This window comes from Pseudophryne corroboree, chromosome 9, assembly GCF_028390025.1.
Source record: "Pseudophryne corroboree isolate aPseCor3 chromosome 9, aPseCor3.hap2, whole genome shotgun sequence".
Taxonomy (NCBI): Eukaryota; Metazoa; Chordata; class Amphibia; order Anura; family Myobatrachidae; genus Pseudophryne; species Pseudophryne corroboree.
Window position 1 is genome coordinate 216,555,872 of NC_086452.1, and position 18,721 is coordinate 216,574,592.

The 18,721-nt window shown below is 40.6% G+C and overlaps 1 protein-coding gene across 3 annotated transcripts in view; it reads right to left on the minus strand.

Annotated features, from left to right (window-relative positions):
* Positions 1-18,721, minus strand: part of VAV3 (vav guanine nucleotide exchange factor 3) — a 546,183-nt gene that overhangs the window by 171,960 nt on the left and 355,502 nt on the right. For all 3 annotated transcript variants that reach the window (XM_063940113.1, XM_063940112.1, XM_063940114.1), the window contains 5 exons: positions 12,825-12,893; positions 11,093-11,179; positions 1,563-1,648; positions 1,077-1,209; positions 403-512 (listed from right to left, as the gene is read on the minus strand). In XM_063940113.1, the coding sequence (XP_063796183.1) occupies positions 403-512; positions 1,077-1,209; positions 1,563-1,648; positions 11,093-11,179; positions 12,825-12,893 (485 nt within the window). The remainder of the gene's footprint in view (positions 1-402; positions 513-1,076; positions 1,210-1,562; positions 1,649-11,092; positions 11,180-12,824; positions 12,894-18,721) is intronic.

Below are 18,721 nucleotides of genomic sequence, written 5' to 3' on the forward strand. Positions count from 1 at the left end.
CCCTGATTTACACCCATTAGTTGTATTAGAATCAAGTTAAAAACTTACACACAGGAACTACCGTTAAGAAATCAATTGGCAATTATATAGCATTACCACTTGTTTTTAGATGTTTATATAACTATTTTAAAGTAAATCTTCCTCATAATCATGGAGGTACTGAATAATAATAATAATAATAATAATATAAAATGTACTAAATATGTCCATCTTAAATACTCTGAGTACTTGGTTTTCATATAACCTTATCACTGTCTGCATTACTTGATTGGTACAGTATTTTACTGTTATACAGTATGTAATGCTTGTACTGTAACTGAACTGTACTATATCTTTAATAAAAAATGGCGTAACACATTTAAAAAATGTAATCCACATACATACACACAACTACAAACTTACAAAGCCATTGCAAACTGTTCCAGCAATTTCTTCCTCAAGTCTCTGGTTTTGCAGTAAAATTCAAAGCCATTCTGCCCCTGAACATGTGTAAGATAGAATCCATACGACCACTGTAGAAAATAGACATAATACAATACAGGTTGAGTATCCCATATCCAAATATTCCGAAATACGGAATATTCCGAAATACGGGCTTTTTTGAGTGAGAGTGAGATAGTGAAATCTTTGTTTTTTGATGGCTCAATGTACACAAACTTTGTTTAATACACAAAGTTATTAAAAATATTGTATTAAATGACCTTCAGGCTGTGTGTATAAGGTGTATATGAAACATAAATGAATTGTGTGAGTGTACACCCACTTTGTTTAATGCACAAAGTTATAAAAAAATATTGGCTAAAATGACCTTCCTGCTGTGTGTATAAGGTGTATATGAAACATAAATGCATTCTGTGCTTAGATTTAGGTCCCATCACCATGATATCTCATTATGGTATGCAACTATTCCAAAATATGGAATAATCCGATATCCAAAATACCTCTGGTCCCAAGCATTTTGGATAAGGGATACTCAACCTGTACCAAATTAAAACTAACAATTTCAGGCTTCCACAGATATATCAATAAATTAACATCTAAAACCTTTATTTTTTATTCAGTTATTTTCAATGTACCTTTTTATTTTCCTTTTCATTAGTTGGATTATTAGTTATTTTGTATTTGTGAAGATCTATCACCTCCTTCATTTCATAATTGTCCCCTCTTCTTTTGCACACAATGACAGCCTTATCAAACAGGAATATATACCTTAAAAAAGTGTAAAACATAACATCAGCAATATCTGAATTCAATACTCAGAAGATTGAATTAATTACACAGTCATCTGATTCGTCAATGGAAGTGACCCTGTGACCCAACAAACACACTACAGGTCACTAATCTCACGTGAGACTGAGCCTGTATCTTGGTAAACATATCACTGACAGTGGGTCACGGAATAAACATGTCACTGTTATTGGGCTTACTCTTTAATCATTAAGATATAATTGCCAATAGGTCACTGTAGGTCACAGTACTCCTAATTTCAGCAAGGCAGCATGCCTCAGTTACTAAGTAACTATTGTTTATAAATAGGACAGACATACAGATGGTCTCTTTACCTGTCCTGCCTTGTGCGTTTATCCAGTGTACTGAACTTGATCTCGCCGTCCACCTTCGGTCTTCCATAAAGTATTAGAGGTTGATTCTAAACAAAACAGTACATTTGGAATTTATATTATCTGAAATCATACTCATTATTTTATAGATGACTATCTATAAATGTAGAAAAGCTCCCTTCAGAAAATGCTGCTTGGTGGTGAGGCCTAGCATTACAAGGGTTATTATGAACAGGAAGAAATGTGAAATGCACTATTACTTTCTATATGTACTGTAAGTGCAATTAATTGTTGGAAGCACCCCAGCAAAAGTTGATGTGCTTATTGTTGCATATATAATACGTACAGTATGGTGGACAGTAAGCACTTTACAAAACAGTCCAACAGACTTCCACGTTAGCAATACTTCTTGTTCATCTCAACTTTCATTTTTTCCCTTACACTTGCATTAAGAAAATAGAACAAAGAATCTCACTGCACTGATCTGCCATACACCAAAGAACTACTAATACCGTATAAAGCAGTACAAACGTTGTTATTATTTTATTACCAGTTATTTATATACACATATTCCGCAGCGCTTTACAGAGAATATTTGGCCATTCACATCAGTCCCTGCTCCAGTGGAGCTACAATCTATAGGACAGATGTATTAAGCCTGGAGAAGGGATAAATAAGTTATAAAGCAGGGATAAGTACAAGGTGCCCAGCCAATCATTACGGGTTTGAAAAATTACTGGCTAGTGCGTTCTCACCTTCCACTTATCACTGCTTTAAATCTTCTTTATCCCTTCTCCAGGCTTAATACATTTGCGCCTATATTCCCTACCACATGTACAAGTACACACACTAGGGTTAATTTTGTTGGGAGCGAATTAAACGGGTGGTCTTCAGTATGCCGACTGTCGGGATCCCGGCGCACAGTATACTGGCGCCGGAATCCCGACAGCCGGCAAACCGACAGATTTTCTCCCTCGTGGGGGTCCATGACCCCCCTGGAGGGAGAATAAATAGCGCGACGCGCATAGCGCGCCACCGCACCTGCAGTGTGGTAAGTGCAGCGAGCCCACAAGGGGCTCATTTGCGCTTGCCACGCTGTCGGTATGCCGGCAGTCGGTATGCTGGTCGCCGGGAGCCCGGCCGCCGGCATACCATACTACACCCAATTAAACTACCAGTTTTATTTTTGGGTGTGGGAGGAAACTGGAGCACCCGGAGGAAACGCAAGCAATGGGAGAATATACAAACCCCACACAGTTACAGCCATGGTGGGAATAGAGCCCATGACCTCAGTGCTGTGAGGCAGACGTGCTAACCATTACACCATCTGTACTACCCATAACGTCTCAGCGCATACATTTGTAAATATATGTGTGAGGACCACCACTTATCATAGGATAGCCTTAGTCAGTGAGAGTACCAACATTGAGTCGTGTCAAAATGTAGTCATAGAATTTGACGGCAGATAAGAACCACTTGGCCCATCTAGTCTGCCCAGTTGAGAGCGAGGGTTACCAGTAGGTGCACAAGCACTACAGACTTATAATACATCCTATGGGAGGCTCAGACTGAGCCTAAGGCAGCTGATACCCTCTTACAGGTGTCTCCCCAAATAATAATCAATATAGTAAGACTGTCTTTATTACATGTGCCACTTTTGTATCTTTGAAGGTGTTACAATGGTTGAAGTGCAGCAACGGAGATGCTTTCCCACCAAACAGGACCAAGACTGGTTTGCACCATTTCTTAACAAGGGCAAAATTCAGGTCACTGTTGCAGGGAGAAACTTTTGTGTAGTCATTGTAAGTCTGGAATAGCTTCCTATGTGCGCTCTCTAGATCCCACTAATTCATTTAAAAAGGTTTATCCTGCTAAACTCCCAATTCTCCACTTGCGTGACAAACTAGGCGCTGTAGAGAAACACTGTCTGATGTACAGATGCCTAGATACAAAGGTAGCTATTTTCCTAGTAATGCTTAAGTTTTTCTTAGTACATTTTCTAGTATTACTCTAATGTTCATGGCCGCCATTGCAAATGTCGAGTCTCTGTAAGTTAAGTGTGGGTACGTGGAAAAGTCCTTTTATTAACAGCCGGACAAATGTGCAGAAGCGTGATCCAGTGTAGGGCAAGGTATTCCCATTTTCATTGGCATGTGACACAGTTTCTGTAGGGCTGGACATCTGAAACCCAGCACTGAATGGTTTCTGGACTTCTGACATCAAATCAAGTGATGCGATGGCCAATATCGGCCTCCACCCCACACACAGATGTATGATGGTTCCGATTTTACAACGTGTCTGTGTAACCGCCAGACATCCAGTGTTGGAGACAGTGATCTTAACCTTAGTCCATAGCGGCCTTTCTGTCTACAGTGCCCTTGGCCTTTAAATAATTTATTAATTTATATATATAGTTTATATTTATAGAAATGTACAATAAAGAAAAAGCTCAATTACCAACGGTTGAGCAAATAAAATGTTAAATGACCTAAACACAAGGAAAATCAGATTTATATTTACTGTAGTTCAGGGCAAATGTGCCGCAAAACTATTTGCTTCATAACTATATTTTCTAAAAGATATCAAATGTTCTAATCGCTCATGGCAAGAACGAGAGCAAATAAATCTAAAATAAATCAAATATATTTTTTGGAGTCAAAGCCTATTAGAAATGGCAAGACATTATATACTACAGCAGTAATTCATGATTATGATATATTTCTTAAACTGTCATCCACATAAATAAAATGCTGAAATAATAGATGAACGGTCTCATCCTGCCCTCTCATGGCCGCTCCAGGTATTACACTTTAAAATGTATAGAAAGATTAGTATGTAAATTCACTTTTAATAATGTTTTATTAGTGTATGTTAATAATTTACTGTAATGTGTTGAGGAATGTTTTGGTGCTATACAAAGAATGGATAATAATGAGATGAAGTGGCCAAAAATCCACAAATATTCTTATTCTCGTACAGTACTTGCCATGTGACTATTTCAGTTTAATCTGTTTACTCATGTCTATCTGTAATACAATTAACAGTTACTAGAATTAGGTATTTGCACAGGTTCTGTGACAAATACAGTAATGGAAGGAAGCAAAGAAACACCATTAGTTACACTGAATGAATGCCTGTTAAAATGTAAATGTGTTAATCTGCAATTTCCTGTGCTACGTTGTATTGTTTTTTTCTTGTTTATAATAACAAATGACTGTATATAACAATCTTTTAGTGACAGAGGTTTTCTATGGAAGTTACTAATACAATTCCTGAGAAAAACACATGTACAGTATGTGTGAATGTATTCATCAGAATTTATTATCACATTTGTCAATGTAATCTGTGTAAAAGAGACTGACAGGATTCCCTGTGCATTGGAAAATGTTCTGTCACACAATCACAGGAATACTGTGCCTCACATATATCCGATTATGAAGCACTCCTGAAACTTTTGTAGATATATTTTACAGTTTTATAAGTTGTTTTTGCTGCTGAACAAAGTTTATCAACACTGTTAGATTCCTTCCTCCTGTCATTGGATTTCAGTCTCAGAATGGCAAGTATGAAGGGATAGATGTGTAAACCTTTATCCTCTGGCATACTTAACAATAGGAAAAATCATACCAATGTCTTTATTGTAACCCCAAGATCTATCCATGTCGCCATATTGTCAGATTTCTAAACGTCTAGATTTTGCATGTGTTCACAGAGGAAAGCAGGTGTTTATAAAAGAGCCATTTTCTTCTCACGTCTACAGTAGAACCGTGGTCACCATCACTGCCTTATAGCACTGAGGTCTCAACCAAGGCCCTATTGGTGGGGAGTTAGCATGTTCTCCTGTGATTGCTGGGTTTCTTCCCATTGTTCCAGTCTTCTCTGACACTCCAAACACGTACTGGTAGGTTAATTGGCTCCTGACAAAGATTAACACCATTATGTGTGTCAGTGTGTTAGGGAATATGGATTGTAAACTCCACTGGGGCAGGGACTAATGTGAATGACTAAATATTCTCTATAAAGTCCAGAGTAATATGTGTGTGCTACTGTATATAAATAACCTGTAATAGATAAATATAATAAAGCATTTTGTCCTCCCCTGTTAGACACTCTTGGAAGTATATTATAACCTTTCTTTTCTTACTGTTGTCAACATCCTTCAATTTAGATCCAGTGGTATACTGTTCAGGTCTGGTGTCTGTGGCAATGATTCAAGCATAGCATTACCCTTTGTTAATGATTGGATGCGTAATTTCCAACCCTCTTGGTTGCAATAAATGTATAAATGATACAGGTTGCATCTCTCATATTAAATTCCAAACGAAATCCAAACTTTTTTGAGCGAGACTGAGGCACTGACATTTTGCTTCCCGATGGTTCAGTGTACACAAACTTTGTTTCATGCACAAACCTATTACAAATATTGTATAAAAATTACCTTCAGGATTTGTTTATAAGGCAATGATTCCCATCCACAGTCCTCAGGGCACACTAACAGTCTATGTTTTAAAGGTAGCCATACTTGAGCACAGGTGAATTCATTGGTACCTCAGTTATTTTAAAGTGACCATCTGTGCTCAAGCATGGATATCACTAAAACCTGGACTGTTAAGCCGTGTAAAAGCTGGAGCGATATTGTAGTTTCCGCCGGAATTGGAACGACAAATCAGGCATATTGTTCAGTTTGTATGCAGATACCTGCGGTCGCTAGAAAAGTCACTCGATTGGCCTTGTTGCATAGCCAACGCTGTTAACCTACTTCTACGTAAATAAAGTTGGAAAGATACATAGTTTTGTTCTTTATACATTGTTCTGGTGTGTACCCAGGATCCAATATGTCTACCCAGTGTGTGACTGTGGCTGTATCTGCATACGAAATGCTCATATTGTTCAGTGTGTATGCAGATAACTGCGGTCGCTAGAAAAGTCGCTCGGTCGGCCTAGCTGCACAGCCAACACTGTTAAACTACTTCTACGTAAATAAAATTGGAAAGATACATTATTTTGTTCTTTATACATCGTTCTGTTGTGTACCCAGGATCCGATATGTCGACCCAGTGTGCGACTGTGGCTGTATCTGCATACGGAATACTCTGCTACACTAATGTAGGTACAGTAACATAGCATTTTGTATATGCAGATACAGGTGTGGTCGCACACAAAAAAAGACTCCCAACACTAATGGAATTGCACAGGACCTGTCAGCTCATTCACACCAGGCACCTCCCGCTATGTGGCACATTGAGGCAAGATGTATGAGGACACATCTGTATATAGGGCTTTTCTCTGCCTTTAGCATTTTTACCCCTTCTACCCTTAGTACATGGACCTGTGTGTTTGCAAAATTATAGGAAATGATTGGTTGGTACTTTATCTCTCTCCACACTGATAGATATGCACATATAAGCTCAAGTTCAGTACATGAGGCCCCCTGGGCTAGCATAACTAAACGGTCTCAGAAAACTCCTCACATGGACCTCTATTAGGAATAGTAACCTGTAGTGAGTGAAGCGAGCCACTGTGCCTGAAGCGTGGCGAGTGAAGCGAGCCTGCAAGGTTACACGTTTTAATGTTCTATGCAAGTTCAATGATGTTCTGAAGCAGTTTAGTTATGCTAACCTAGGGGTACAGGTGGAACTGTGCGATATCCAATATCTGCTATTTACACTCACTACTTTTGTTTTCACATACACCTTTGTTCTTTTATCATCTTAAGCGCAGGAACTGTTCACAGCTATAACCCCATTTTAATATATGAATTGAGACTTACTCTGTTTTGAACTTCTCTATGTACTAAACTACCACCTTCAGTACAGAACTAGGACTGTATGTTACTTACAAAGGTATTACAATTGAGCTTTATTTTCATCTTAGTGATACATATTTGCTGATATTCATTTTTGTGCGTCAAATACTCCCTCACTGATTAATTTGTCAAAGATCACTTTATTATCTGCTGTCCCTTCATGTCTGCTTTATGATCAATGCAAAGTGTTTTACGTTTTTAAGTTGCTTATGTTCATTTTAAGAAATGAATAGTTTCTGCTCTTGTTCTTAATAATTAACTATGTGTGATTAATTACTAAAGGTCGATTTTTATAAATTTATAGTTAATGAAAATTGTTCTCAATCAATGTTGGGTTTCAGGAGATGAACACACATTTACTAACAGATGATATTTAATATTCATTTTTAAATATTAGAAAATGTTTTAGCCCTGAAAGGTTATCAATTTAGACTGATTTACATCAATTTAAAATTGATAAGACTCAATGAAAATTACTTGTAAGTAAATATACCCCCTGGTCTCTTGAGTGTCATTCATAGTTCTTTCTGAAATAAATGTTTTTTCTTTAACACTATTTTAGATTCTGATCAACTATCAAAGAGTGGTTCTGTTTTTCTCTTCTTTATGAAAACACATGGACCTGTGAAAAAAGATGGTGACATCTATGGGAGATGAAAAAGTTTGAATCTTTTCATGCGAGGGGGCGGGCAGATCAGGCTGGCTGGCCTCACATGTCACCTTTAAATTGTGTCAAAATGCAAAAACAAGATTTTATTTTGCACAACATATTGTTTAACCACTTGCCTGGCATGGTCGCATCAGATGCGACCATGCCTGCAAGTGCTCTATCTGACCTGGTCGCACAGGATGTGACCAGTCAGATAAACAGTGTTAGCAGCAGCAGGGAAGGGAAACTACCCTCTGCTGCTGCTGTCAGAGGGAACGGAAGGTCCCTCTGCCTCCCTGCACTCTCCCCTACTGATTGCCATGCTGTCGATCACTGCTGACCGGTCAGCATGACAGGACCTCTCCTCCAGCGGCTGCAGACAATAGCAGCCGCTGGGGAGTGTAAATTAACCCCCCAAGCCACCCCCAGACCCCCCCTGTATACCTGGAGGTTGTCCCAGCTTTCAAAATGAAAGACGCGATGGTCGCAATGTTTCCGATGGTCACGATGTTCCTGATCGATGTTTCGATGTTCATGGGGGGATTTTTTCATTAAAAAAAAATTCAAAACTTTTTTTATTTTATTTTTTTAACTAAAATCATTTTGGATATTTGGATAGGGTTAAATTCATCTTCTTCACCCAATTCACTCATAAAAAAAAACTACAATTTTGGAGAGGTTTTTTTTGGAAAAATTGTCAGTTAAGTGGCTAAATGAGATTCAACGGGTAGAGAGGGAGCACTTACCAGGCGTTTGCTGGTTTAAGAGTAGCAACAGAGCCTCTTTTTCCCAGCAATAAGATTTGATTTTTCTTGTGCAAAACAGGTGACTTAGGGGGTAATTCAGAGTTGATCACAGCAGCAAATTTGTTAGTAGTTGGGCAAAACCATGGCCCTCATTCCGAGTTGATCGCTCGCTAGCTGCTTTTAGCAGCAGTGCAAATACTAAGACGCCGCCCTCTGGGAGTGTATCTTAGCTTAGCAGAAGTACGAACGAAAGGATCGCAGCGCTGCTACAAAAAAAGATTGTGCAGTTTCTGAGTAGCTCGAGACTTACTCCTAGCTAGTGATCACTTCAGACTGTTTAGTTCCTGTTTTGACGTCACAAACACGCCCTGCGTTCGGCCAGCCACGCCTACGTTTCCCCAGCCACTCCTGCATTTTTATCCGACACGCCTGCGTTTTTACACACACTCCCCGAAAATGGTCAGTTACCACCCAGAAACACCCACTTCCTGTCAATCTCTCTGCGGCCAGCAGTGCGCCTGAAAAGCGTCGCTAGACCTTGTGTGAAACTGTATCGGCTTTTGCGAAAGTACGTCGCGTGTGCGCACTGCACCTCATACGCATGCGCAGAAGTGCCACTTTTTTACCTAATCGCTGCGCTGCGAACGAAAGCAGCTAGCGATCAACTCGGAATGAGGGCCCATGTGCACTGCAGGGGAGGCAGATATAACGTGCAGAGAGAGTTAGATTTGGGTGGGTTATTTTGTTTCTGTGCAGGGTAAATACTGGCTGCTTTATTTTTACACTGCAATTTAGATTGCAGATTGAACACACCCCACCCAAATCTAACTCTCTCTGCACATGTTATACCTGCCCCCCCTGCAGTGCACATGGTTTTGCCTAACTGCTAACAAATTTGCTGCTGCGATCAACTCTGAATTAGGCCCTATAATATATATTCTCCTCCCTCTCATAAGTGATGGCATAATGGGGCTGGTTTGAGAAGTATTTTAAGAGAAAATCCAAAAAGTAGTTTCACAAAAGGGGTTTTCTTAACCACTTAATTGGCTAATATTTTTTTCCAAATGCAGCTCAAAAATTGTTATTGTTTTTTGAATTAGGTTAATTAGTTAAACATCGATGACTGAAATATCGGTACATCGATGTTTGGACCATCACAAACCTACATTTTCCCAGCGATTGCTTCACTCTGTAGCCATGGGGTGAAAACAAGCAAGGTAAGGGCAGAAGACATAGGGGCCAGGAGGTCCCTCTGTGAGCAGCAGTTTACAGCAGATTATCTTCCAGCAGTTGCAGAGTGGGCTTTCTGACTGGTCAGATCAGATGTGACCATGTCAGGGAAAGCCCAGCATGGTGTGGTCGCATCTGATGTAACCAAACCAGGCAAGTGATTAAAGAGGAAGGTCTCTGAAGAGATATTATACTGCAACAGCCACCAGTCTCATAAAGTGTGCACTGATCTTGCTTCTTAAACTTGTATTTCTAGCCTTTCACAAGTGACATTTAGGGGAGAATTAAATTAGCCACAAGGTTTTCTCGCGGCTAATTGATTCACCCCTGCCTATTCAATTATCTCCAATAAGCCGGTGCAAAATAAATCCCAGAGAAAAGCCCCCTTTTTGGGCAATAGTGGGGCTGTTTGTCATGAAAATAAACAAACAGGTTTCACTGAACCTGTGTGTTTTCATGAGAACATTTATTTTTCTTCGGGCGACCAAATTGGACTGCCCGACAAAAATATATTGGAGAAACAGCGGGAAAAATTGCAAAAAAAGGTTGCTTTTCGCTCCCGTTGTGTCTTCTCCTCTAATTGAATTCCCCCTTAGTGGTATATTTATTAATTATTGGGAATCAGTCTTGATAATAAAAATAATTTCTTATTGGCTCTTATTGCAGCAATAAGAAACTAATTAACATCTAAATGTATTAACCATAACCAGGAACAGGGGCTACAATAAGATGCGATCACTTTACTTCTGCCACTGGGAACCGTCCACGCTATTGTGCATACGCGGCCATCGGATAACGTGTATGCAAGTGCTCACTGCCATATTCAGATCCTATGGTTCTCTCTCAGAAAGTTTTTAAATACAACACTAGATGGCGCAATTTTTCACCCTTCTTTAGATTTTCACCCTTCTTTAGATAGATATATATTTATAGATAGATAGAGATATATATATCTGTATATACTGTATATGTTTTTCCTTCTAGTGTCATCTTCCGGTAATGCATGAAGCTTTATAGGTGTACTACAATGTACTGTACCCACTGACCTTCCTCCACCGCAGCTGGACTTCCCTGTACTATTTCCAGTGCAGGAAATACTTACCAGGTTCTCAATGGAATGTTGATACTGCTCGATTTCCCGCATGGTCTCTGTGTCTCTCTTTACCTCATTCACATATTGTGCTAAATCCTAAAAGTTGGAGCAAACAAAAGTTACAAGATTAAGTTACTTAGAATTGATGTTTAGCAATTCATGAAACATATACATATAAATCCATTATATTTGATGGGGTAAAAGTTATTTCTATTAAACAGAAATCAGGCTGCCTTTAAGTGAATGGGCATGCTGGTGCTTCTTGTACTACAAGCTCTAGCATATCTATGGTTGTCTTAGCTTGCTGGCACTTGGGGAAACACATGTGCAAGCATGTCCTAGTTGATTGTACAACCAATAACACATAGTATCTATGTGCTTTGGTTGTACAATGTACCATCTCTCTTGCACCTATTTTTTGGTAATGAATTCAGCTTGTGTCAGGTGACTCTATAGGTGTCTAAAAGCTGCTCCTAGGGATTATGTGCCTTTCTAAATTCTTTACGGGTGAGCCTCTACCCTGACAGAAATTCTAGAAATTACCATGTTAATATTCATAGTGATCTGTGGTGTAATACTGTCCAGAGGCAACGGATGTAGCGTGATTTGGTCAGCCTCACATACCGTATAATGCACTATGGCCCTCATTCCGAGTTGTTCGCTCGCAAGCTGCTTTTAGCAGCATTGCACACGCTAAGCCGCTACCTACTGGGAGTGAATGTTAGCTTATCAAAATTGCGAACGAAAGATTAGCAAAATTGCGAATAGACACTTCTTAGCAGTTTCTGAGTAGCTCCACACTTACTCGGCAACTCCGATCAGTTCAGTCAGTTTTGTTCCTGGTTTGACGTCACAAACACACCCAGCGTTCGCCCAGACACTCCTCCGTTTCTCCAGCCACTCCCGCGTTTTTCCCAGAAACGGTAGCGTTTTTTCGCACACACCCATAAAACGGCCAGTTTCCGCCCAGAAACACCCACTTCCTGTCAATCACATTACGATCACCAGAACGAAGAAAAAACCTCGTAATGCCGTGAGTAAAATACCTAACTGCATAGCAAATTTACTTGGCGCAGTCGCACTGCGGACATTGCGCATTAGCGACTAATCGCTCCGTTGCGAGAAAAATATAACGAACGAACAACTCGGAATGACCCCCTATGTGAGGCCAAATCCGTATATACACCATCTGCAAAATTGTACCTGTATGCCCCTATCCTAGTGCTTGGCTAATAGTCATTATCAGTAATATACATTTGTACCAGCCTCTACCAGGAGCAAATGATACGCGTGTATGTAAATATGCATATTACTTACAGTATGCTAACACAACCTCTACATAGCCCCCTGCTGCTCCGCTTACTAAGTGAGCACACCCCATTATAGCCCAGTTATGCCACTTCAGTCATTAGTAAAGACAGGAATGGAATGTACATGACTCTGATCACCTGTATACTCGCTTCCAGAACATGCACAGTGCAAAACCACACGGGATGCACTCCACAAGCACGTGTCCATTCTGCTCTGTGTCTGCCCATAGTGTTGGGTATTATGGCTATGTCAGTGCAATATAAAGCCACTCATTCTATATCCTGAGGGATTCAGGTGATTCAAGTAATGAGGGGAAGATGCTGACTATATGTTTTTATTAATAATGTTACGGTGAAAAATATAATAATATAATAATTTCATAGATAAGTTGATAGATTCCATGTAGATAGAGCCGTGCTAAAACCAATACCTTCATAGCATCCAACGACAAACGCAGGTTATTTTTTTCTGTATCATCAGTAGTGTGTTTAACCAGTTCCTAAAACAGAAAAGTTATTACATGAACATAATATAATATTCATTTCCATGCAATACCTTAAAGTGCATCCATTTTAAAGCAAAATAATGAGCTATTCTATTAACGTAGACTTCCCTACTTTTGATTCCACCACCCTGCAATTCCTCCACTCCACAGGCCACTGTGACACCATCATCTTCTGATTTACCTCCCACCTTTCTGGCCACTCTCTCTTTATCTCTACCCCTGACTCCTCCTCCCCTTCCTCTACCCTTTGGCATCCTCCAAACATTCATTCACAGCCTCATTGTCTTCTATGCGTACACATCTTCCATTAGTGAACTTGTTTGCTTTTTTGATCTTCAGTATCACATGTACACCAATTTTACCAAATTCAACCTCTTAAATTTCTCCTTGACATCTCCTCTTCGCTCCTCTCATTTCTTCAGTTTTCTATCTGCCATATCCTCTTGGATGTTCCATCCCAGCACTTTTTAGAACTTAAAATGTACAATCTCATTGAATATGCAAGTGATACTTAACACTTGCAAGCTCACTGTCTTCCCTATCGCTAGGATGCCCTTTCTTACCCTTCTTTCCCAATCCATTGACACCCCTACCATGTCCTCTACTGCCTGTATGATATCTTTGATTCTCCCTCTCCTACACTCCCCGTATTCAGTCCCTCTTCCAATACTGTCACTTCCACCTTCTTAACATACAGTACATAGACTTTCCCACTTTAGATGTAACCATTGCTGGCCCCTTTTGTTACGCTTTAAGTCACAGAAATGCTTCATACTGGTATGTTCCTGGATTTCTTCCCATCCAACCTCTGAACTCCCACCTCTGTACTACGCAACTTGTTACTGTTTGTTTATTGTCTAATTAGTAGGTTTTTTTTTGCTCTACTATGTAACCAACTGTCGTTTGTTCATTTTGTAAATTGTTGTTATGTTGCATAGCATATTGTATTGTGCTGCACTGCAGACTCTTTGGAGTATCTAATAAAATAATTCATTTATAATAATGAAAAAATAATAATATTGATAATAAAACCTAACATGATGATTACATATATAACAAATAAGAGTAAATGTACAGTACAGTTTATCAGTGTTTAAACCTGGGGAGCGTGCATGTATTATATTTTATTCAATTCTATATTTTATCATTATAAGATTATTTACACTTACATCATGAGAATCTTAATTTTTTTTATAGTAATTCCTTACTGTGCACCCCCACCAAAAAAATGTCACTCCCTAAAAGCATACCCCTGTGCCAAAACAGTTAATACGGCAGTACGGATAGTGTAATGGTTAGCAATACAGCCTCGCAGCAGTCATGGGTTTGATTTCCACCATGGTTCTAACTGTGTGGAGTTTGTATATTCTCCCCGTACTTGCGTGGGTTTCCTCCGGGTGCTACAGTTTCCTCCCACAATCCAAAAATATACTGGTAGGTTAATTGGCTTAAAATAAAATTAACCCTAGCGTGAATGTGTGTCGTGTACATATGGTAGGGAATGTAGATTGTAAGCTCTACTAGGGCAGGGACTGATGTGAATGGCCAATATATTCTCTGAATGGCCAAAATATATGTGTGTGCTATATAAATAACTGGTAATAAATAAATTAATAAATAATACAGATATTATATTATATATCTATATAATATATCTATATATACACATAATATATAATATATGTCATTATCTCAGTGGTGGACCCAAAAATGTGGGATTTTGAATTTTGGATAAGGGATACTCAACCTGTAATAACAAAAAGTTATTTACAAAATATTTGCTAACAAATAAGCTGGGTAACACTGGCAGATATATCGAACGAATGGACGATATATTGCAAGTCTGTCGGCATGTGTGTACCTCTGATAAGTCTGTGAATGACATCGATCACAGACATATTGTGTCGGCTGTGCAGCACAGCCTATGCCCAGTATATTTACTGTACATTAATATATGGCATACTTGCTGCAGGGATCCCGGGTGACTGACATCTCATCTGGGAGGGCACATTTAAATGCCCGCCCAGTTGTGACATCAGGCACGACACATTGGGCAGATGATTGGTAAGTGTGTTTGCACTTACCTGGCGAGGTGTGTACCCAGCTTTACACTTCCATTAAAAGTAATTTTACACCTAATACAATGCTTGTTTTGAGAGTCAAATAGATCAAACACTTCAAAAATGGCACAGACAGATAATTTTACTGAATTCAATAGTAATACAACAAAATCCCATTTGTTATTTTGACAAATGGAAACTCAAAGAAAGTTCTTGTAAAACAAATGTTACAATAATTTATTGTGTAATGTCAAGTTGCATCTGATGATCCTACTGTTCCTACATCTTTAAAAAGGCTTGCTTGATTAATTATGATACAATTTAATTAATAAGTATATAGAGCAAACAATTCCAAAATTAAATTTTTTCATTTGAAACTGAACTACATATATAAGTTCACTAAAGGGGGTAAATTCAATCAGAACATTGTGGCAAAGGAAACATTACTCATTCTGGCTTACACGGCACCCTGTGAGGAACAAGCACAAATGAGTGGAGATTGCAACCTAGACATGAGGCGGAAATCTAATGTGTCATGTGTTTAGTAGGACTACCTGGAGTGTGGATTAATAGATGGACAACATGGTCGACACATTTTTTTTTTATTTTAGCCCAAATCTAACCCTAACCCTCCCCCTAGTGCCTGACCACAACCACAGCCTAACCCTTACCGCCCCCCTTGTTGCCTAACCTTAACCATCCCCTCTGGCAGCCTAACCCTAGCCCTCCACTGAGTGGCTAAACCTAACCCCAAAAATGTTGAAAAAACATGAAAAATATGTGTCTACCATATGCATGTCAACATTTTGTACCTGTCAACCTAATGCATGTCGACTATGTGGTGATGACCTATTGACTATCAACCTAGATATTGTCGATCTACTGTACCATCTGGATACCGACTGAACTGTTCCCTAGAGTGGTATGTACTCTATCACATCTCCCTCGCTAGGAGCATTTTTTGTGATGGGTAGGTGAGGTCAGATTGGGGTCAGGTACTATAGCAGATTTCAGCATAGTGCACATGAGGCAAAGAAAGAAATCAGTGCCGGATCAGGTATATGGACCTGGAAGGAGTCCAGTAGCACACACAGATTTATAGGTCTTAGGACGGAGCACACAATACGTGAATTGGGTGGTGTTACAGTGTATTAGCAGTTCAGTTTATTAGATTATGGGCGGGATGCACTAAAGGGAAAATGCGATAAAACGCATTTTCGTATGTACTAACACCCCGCCTCCATGTTTTCGCCCATCAAGGTATCACCATCTTTGGATGTTGATACCCTATAGAATCCTATGGGTTTCTTATCGCCGTCCGCCGCCTCGGCCGACCCCCCTCTTCCCTGGCATACCTTCCCCCAGGAAGCCTGGACCCGGAAGGTAAACTCCTCCTCCCCCTAGCAACGCAGCTGGAGGTCCTTCCGGCTGCAGGGAGGAGGAGACGCCAGGGACAGCCTGCTGCTGCTTCCCGGCGTGGGAGGAATGTGGACCCCCCATAGAGGTGATGGAGACCCCCAGCACACCACCTCACAGGTATCGCGGGGGGCCTCCGTCACCGCATTGCGATGTTGATCGCATATGTCAGTACATATGCGATCAACATTGCTGCGATGGGCGGCGATATATGTTAATACATCCCGCCCTTGGACCATAAAATTATATTGGGGTGCGAGATGGTTATAAATTAATGTTAATAATATTAATACTTTTATACTGGCAAATGCAGTGAACAATATATTGTCACAATCACTGGTTTTCAGTCATTTTTGCAGTGGATTTAAATCAGCCATTTTCCAGGTTTTTTCTCTTTAAAAAAATAAGAATTTACTTACCGATAATTCTATTTCTCGGAGTCCGTAGTGGATGCTGGGGTTCCTGAAAGGACCATGGGGAATAGCGGCTCCGCAGGAGACAGGGCACAAAAAGTAAAGCTTTAGGATCAGGTGGTGTGCACTGGCTCCTCCCCCTATGACCCTCCTCCAAGCCAGTTAGGTACTGTGCCCGGACGAGCGTACACAATAAGGGAGGAATTTTGAATCCCGGGTAAGACTCATACCAGCCACACCAATCACACCGTACAACTTGTGATCTAAACCCAGTTAACAGTATGATAACAGCGGAGCCTCTGAAAAGATGGCTCACAACAATAATAACCCGATTTTTGTAACTATGTACAAGTATTGCAGATAATCCGCACTTGGGATGGGCGCCCAGCATCCACTACGGACTCCGAGAAATAGAATTATCGGTAAGTAAATTCTTATTTTCTCTATCGTCCTAGTGGATGCTGGGGTTCCTGAAAGGACCATGGGGATTATACCAAAGCTCCCAAACGGGCGGGAGAGTGCGGATGACTCTGCAGCACCGAATGAGAGAACTCCAGGTCCTCTTTTGCCAGGATATCAAATTTGTAGAATTTTACAAACGTGTTCTCCCCTGACCACGTAGCTGCTCGGCAGAGTTGTAATGCCGAGACCTCTCGGGCAGCCGCCCAAGATGAGCCCACCTTCCTTGTGGAATGGGCCTTAACCGATTTAGACTGTGGCAGGCCTGCCTCAGAATGTGCAAGTTGAATTGTGTTACAAATCCAACGAGCAATCGACTGCTTAGAAGCAGGCGCACCCAACTTGTTGGGTGCATACAGTATAAACAGCGAGTCAGATTTTCTGACTCCAGCTGTCCTGGAATATATTTTCAGGGCCCTGACAACTTCTAGCAACTTGGAGTCCTCCAAGTCCCTAGTAGGTGCAAGGCACCACAATAAGCTGGTTCAGGTGAAACACTGACACCACCTTAGGGAGAGAACTGGGGACGAGTCCGCAGCTCTGCCCTGTCCGAATGGACAAACAGCTATGGGCTTTTTTGAGAAAAAACCACCAATTTGACACTCGCCTGGTCCAGGCCAGGGCCAAGAGCATGGTCACTTTTTATGTGAGATGCTGCAAATCCACATATTTGACTGGTTTTAAACCAATGTGATTTGAGAAATCCCAGAACTACGTTGAGATCCCACAGTGCCACTGGAGGCACAAAAAAGGGGTTTGTATATGCAATACTCCCTTGACAAACTTCTGGACTTCAGGAACTGAAGCCAATTCTTTCTGGAAGAAAATTTACAGGGCCGAATTTGAACCTTAATGGACCCCAATTTGAGGCCCATAGACACTCCTGTTTGCAGGAAATGCAGGAAACGACCGAGTTGAAATTTCTTTGTGGGGCCTTCCTGGCCTCACACCACGCAACAAATTTTCGCCACACGTGGTGATAATGTTGTGCGGTCACCTCCTTTCTGGCTTTGACCAGGGTAGGAATGACCTCTTCCGGAATGCCTTTTTTCCCTTAGGATCCGGCTTTCCATCGCCATGCCGACAAACGCAGCTGCGGTAAGTCTTGGAACAGACATGGTACTTGCTGAAGCAAGTCCCTTCTTAGCGGCAGAGGCCATAAGACCTCTGTAAGCATCTCTTGAAGTTCCGGGTACCAAGTCCTTCTTGGCCAATCCGGAGCCATGAGTATAGTTCTTACTCCTCTACGTCTTATAATTCTCAGCACCTTAGGTATGAGAAGCAGAGGAGGGAACACATACACCGACTGGTACACCCACGGTGTTACCAGAACGTCCACATCTATTGCCTGAGGGTCCCTTGACCTGGCGCAATACCTGTCCCGTTTTTTGTTCAGACGGGACGCCATCATGTCCACCTTTGGTATTTCCCAACGGTTTACAATCATGTGGAAAAAACTTCTCAATGAAGTTTC